Source organism: Nanorana parkeri, unplaced genomic scaffold (assembly GCF_000935625.1).
Source record: "Nanorana parkeri isolate BGI_ZX_2015 unplaced genomic scaffold, ASM93562v1 scaffold946, whole genome shotgun sequence".
NCBI lineage: Eukaryota > Metazoa > Chordata > Amphibia > Anura > Dicroglossidae > Nanorana > Nanorana parkeri.
Genome location: NW_017307214.1, coordinates 425,541 through 430,296, shown reverse-complemented (window position 1 = coordinate 430,296; position 4,756 = coordinate 425,541). Strand labels below are relative to the sequence as shown.

Genomic DNA, 4,756 nt, shown 5'->3' with positions numbered 1-4,756 from the left:
CCCCCTTATCTCCATCAGGCGGTCAGATATCTGTCGTCCTTCTGAGAGGTCATTCGGACACACATGGGCCCGGCGCTTGTATTCAACATGAGAAGGTCATTCTTCTATCTGGTTTGGATACAAAGTACTTCACACAGCTCAACACATTTCTGCACACATGCTCCCCTTCAAATCCAATTCTCATAACCTGCAATTTACATTCGGTGTTACAATGTAGCATTTAGTTCATACGAGATGGCCACAGACACAGCAATTCTGATTGTACAATACCATCGTCATGGAGAATGCAAACCAAAGACATACATTCAGCTGCGTCAGTGCAGCTTGTGGGATTGGATCGGCTCCAATGTGACCTCCACATCCTAAAGCAGTATACACGACACTGCCCCTAAGGACAGGTAGATGGGAAGATATGTGTCTACCCTGCACCCTTGCTGGTTCCTTCCACAATATTAAAGTGCATGTATAGCCAAAAACATTTTACATCTGCCAGTGTTCCTGTGTGAGAGTTCCCGCCACTTCCTGTCTGGTTAAAGGAGAACTGTGAGGTGGGTGCTTTTCACTCACCTCATGCTCTGACAGCATTGCATTGAGTGGCTTCCCTGACACTCATTTATAATGTGGAGCCCCAGAAGAAATAAGGTTCGAATTCCACTGAGCCCAAGGCAGTGAGGGCTTGTATCTTTTTCCTGACACCAATACATGGCAGCATACAATGGGGCGGAGCCATACCCATTGTATGCTGCCATGCATTGGCGTCAGGAAAATTACCGATAGGTAAGTATACAGTTTTCCAGTAAGTAAAGAAGAACTCCAACACCTGATAGCAAGAACATTGCCATGCTTTCAGCGCCTTGCTTTCAGCGCCATGCTTTCAGCGCCTTGCTTTCAGCGCCATGCTTTCAGCGCCTTGCTTTCAGCGCCTTGCTTTCAGCGCCATGCTTTCAGCGCCTTGCTTTCAGCGCCATGCTTTCAGCGCCTTGCTTTCAGCGCCTTGCTTTCAGCGCCTTGCTTTCAGCGCCTTGCTTTCAGCGCCTTGCTTTCAGCGCCTTGCTTTCAGCGCCTTGCTTTCAGCGCCTTGCTTTCAGCGCCTTGCTTTCAGCGCCTTGCTTTCAGCGCCTTGCTTTCAGCGCCTTGCTTTCAGCGCCTTGCTTTCAGCGCCATGCTTTCAGCGCCTTGCTTTCAGCGCCTTGCTTTCAGCGCCTTGCTTTCAGCGCCATGCTTTCAGCGCCTTGCTTTCAGCGCCAGCACAGTGGCCTAGTGGTTAGTACTTCTACCTTGCAGCATTGGAGTCCTTGGTTTGAATCCCACCCAGGGCGCTCATTGTCTGCTTTCCTAGCACTTCCTTTTGTAATCCTTCCAGAGGCTTAATGTCCTTTTACTTGGCTCCAGTCTAAGTTGACTCTAGCGTCTGTAGCCCCCATCTGCACACCATGAGAACGCTCCCATCAAGTGGCTGATACTTCTCTGACACTCGTTTATAACATGGAGCCCAAGAAGGAGTAAGGTTCGAGGTCCGCTGAGGGCAATGCGTTGTTGGGATGTATTCTTTTCTGGTATTGTAAGTAAAGAGGAACTTCAACATCTGATAGCAAGAACATTGCTGCACTTTTGCTGCACTTTTGCTGCACTTTTGCTGCACTTTTGCTGCTAGCACAGTGGCCTAGTGGTTAGTACGTCTACCTTTCAGCACTGGGGTCCATGGTTTGAATCCCACCCAAGGTGCTCTTTGTATGCAGTCCAGATACTTTCGGTCATTTTACAGGGCTCCTTTCTAAGTTGACCGTAGTTTCTGTAGTCGCCACATTGGCAGACCCTGATAACGCTCCATCGGGTGGCTAATACTGCTCCACCGCTCCTCTAAAACATGGAGCCCCGGAAAAAGGAAGGTTCGAATTCCACTGAGCCAAATGCGGTCATGTGTTGTATGTTTTTCCAGTATGGTAAGTATAGAAGGACTTTAACATCTGATAGCAAGAACTTTGGTGCATTTTCAGTGCCAGCACAGTGGCCTAGTGGTTAGTACTTCTACCTTAAAGCGCTGGGGTCCTTGGTTTGAATCCCACCCAAGGTGCTCTTTGTATGCAGTCCAGATACATATTGTGCTTTTCCTTGGCTCATGTCTAAGTTGACCGTAGTCTCTGTAGCCTCCACATTGGCAGACCCTGAAAACACTCCGTCGGGTGGCTAATACTGCTCCACCGCTCCTCTAAAACATGGAGCCCCAGAAAAAGGAAGGTTCGCGTATCCATGAGTGCGGTGCTGGGATGTATGTATTGCCGCTATGGTAAGTAAAGAAGGACTTCAACACCTGATAGCAATACCATTGCTGCATATTCAGTGTCAGCACAGTGGCCTATTGGTTAGTACTTCCACCTTACAGCGCTGGGGTCCTTGGTTTGAATACCACCCAAGGTGCTCTTTGTATGCAGTCCGAGTACATGTTGTCCTTTTCCTTGGCTCCTGTCTCAGTTGACCGTAGTGTCTGTAGCCTCCTTTGGCAGACCCTGATAACGCTCCATCGTGGGGCTAATACTGCTCCACCGCTCATTTCACACATGGAGCCCCGGAAAAAGGAAGGTTCACGTATCCCTGAGTGCAATGCTGTGCTGGAATGTATGCTTTTCCAGTATGGTAAGTCAAGAGGAACTTCAACACCTGATAGCAGGAACATTGCAGCGCTTGCAGTGTCAGCACAGTGGCCTAGTGGTTAGTACTTCTACCTTACAGCGCTGGGGTCCTTGGTTTGAATCCCACCCAAGGTGCTCTTTGTATGCAGTCTGGGTACATAGAGTCCTTTTCTTTGTCTCATGTCTAAGTTGACCGTAGTCTCTGTAGTCTCTACATTGGCAGACTCTGGTAATACTCCATCGTGTGGCTAATCCTGCTCTGCCACCCATCTAACACATGGAGCCCAAGAAGACGTAAGGTTCAAATTCCACTGAGCCCAATGCTGTGATAGGTTGTGTGTTTTTTCAGTATGGTAAGTATAGAAGGACTTTACCACCTGTTAGCAAGAACTTTGCATCATTTTCAGTGCCAGCACAGTGGCCTAGTGGTTAGTACTTCTACCTTACAGCACTGGGGTCTTTGGTTCAAATCCTACCCAAGGTGCTCTTTATATGCAGTCCAGATGCAGAATGTCCTTTTACATGGCTCCTGTCTAAGTTGACCGTAGTGTCTGTAGCCTCCATTGGCAGAGTGTGGTAACACTCCATCGTGTGGTTAATACTGCTCCACCGCTCATCTCACACATGGAGCCCTAGAAGAAGTAAGGTTCACTGAGCGCAATGCGGTGATGGGTTGTGCATTTTTCGAGTATGGTAAGTATAGAAGGACTTTAACATCTGATAGCCATACCTTTGCAGCATTCACAGTGGCCTAGTGGTTAGTAACTTTGCCTTGCAGCGCTGGGGTCCTTGGTTTGAATCCTGGCCTAGCCTCTATCTGCATGGAGTTTGCATGTTATCCCTGCGCTTCATTGTTACTCTGATTTCCTCCAAAAAAAAACATTTTTATGGCTTATTGCAGGGGTAGGTAAACCCCGGCCCTCTCCAGCTGTGGTGCAACTACAAGTCCCATGATGCATTGTAAGACACGGACAGCCACAGGCAAGCCTCCCAGATGCATTATGGGATTTGTAGTTTCACCACAGCTGGAGGGCCGGAGTTTGCCTACCACTGGTATCAAAGTATCACCCTAACCGTCGGCTCCCCTCATCCCAACACCTTCTGCTTTCCAGCTCCCTTGTCAACTCCCATGCTCGCCTCCAGGACTTTTCTAGAGTATCTCCCATCCTCTGGAGTTCTTTACCCCAACCGGTCCGTCTGTCGCCCACCCTGACTGCCTTTAGGCGATCTCTTCAGGGAAGCCGATCCCACCTCCAACTAACCTATACCTCTTCATGTATCACTTCCCCCCTCCCTCTTAGAGTGTAAGCCCTCAGGGGCAGGGCCCTCCTTACCATCTTGTCTTGAATTGTATTGTGACTGTAATGTCTTCCTTATATTGTAAAGCGCGGCGCAAACTGTTGGCGCTATATAAATCCCGTGTAATAATATATTGGCTCCCGTATTGATTGGCCCCGTATGTGAGATAGGACATTAAGGCCTGGTTCACACCTAGACGTATTGCATATGCGCGTCTGTCGCGCGTTTTTTTTACCGCGATTCGCGGTAAAAAAATCGCGCTACAAACGCGCGTTTCCGAAGGCTACTTGGCTGTATCCCAATGGAAACGCGGAACAAAAACGGCCCAAAGTAGTACCTGGACCTTTTCAGGCGTGGGCCGTTTTGTAGCGCGTTAGGGACGGGCTGAAATACGGCAAGGTGTGAACCAGACCCATTGAATACAATGGGATTTAGATGTTTGAGCGTTTTGTAGAGCGTTCGTCGAGCGTAGAAAGCGCTACAAAACGTTCAGGTGTGAACCAGGCCTAAATTGTAAGCTCTTTGCGGGCCACGATTGGAATGCACAGGAAGCACTATTGATGGTTCGTCTGAGTGGATTCCCTTTCAATAAGATATTTTTTTGTCTTTTTTTTTTTTTCATGTCAGGCGCAAGGCTTGGAAAACGCCATCGAGGAGATGCTAGTCCGCCTGGACGAGTTCTGCGCCATGGTGGATATGGTGAGTCCATATTATGAGCTGTGTTCCTGTGTTCACAAAGATGGCTGCCTGAGCACATACAAAATGGAGCCGCACAACACTGCCCCTAAAGGCCTCAGCCGGGCTGGGAGCTCAGTGTCTCTGCGCAG

The 4,756-nt window shown here is 48.8% G+C and overlaps 1 protein-coding gene across 1 annotated transcript in view; it reads left to right on the top strand.

The window, feature by feature from the left end:
* Positions 1-4,756, top strand: part of BCAS4 (breast carcinoma amplified sequence 4) — a 68,969-nt gene that overhangs the window by 2,783 nt on the left and 61,430 nt on the right. Inside the window, exon 3 of the mRNA XM_018566383.1 lies at positions 4,557-4,628. Coding sequence (XP_018421885.1) covers positions 4,557-4,628 — 72 coding nt within the window. The remainder of the gene's footprint in view (positions 1-4,556; positions 4,629-4,756) is intronic.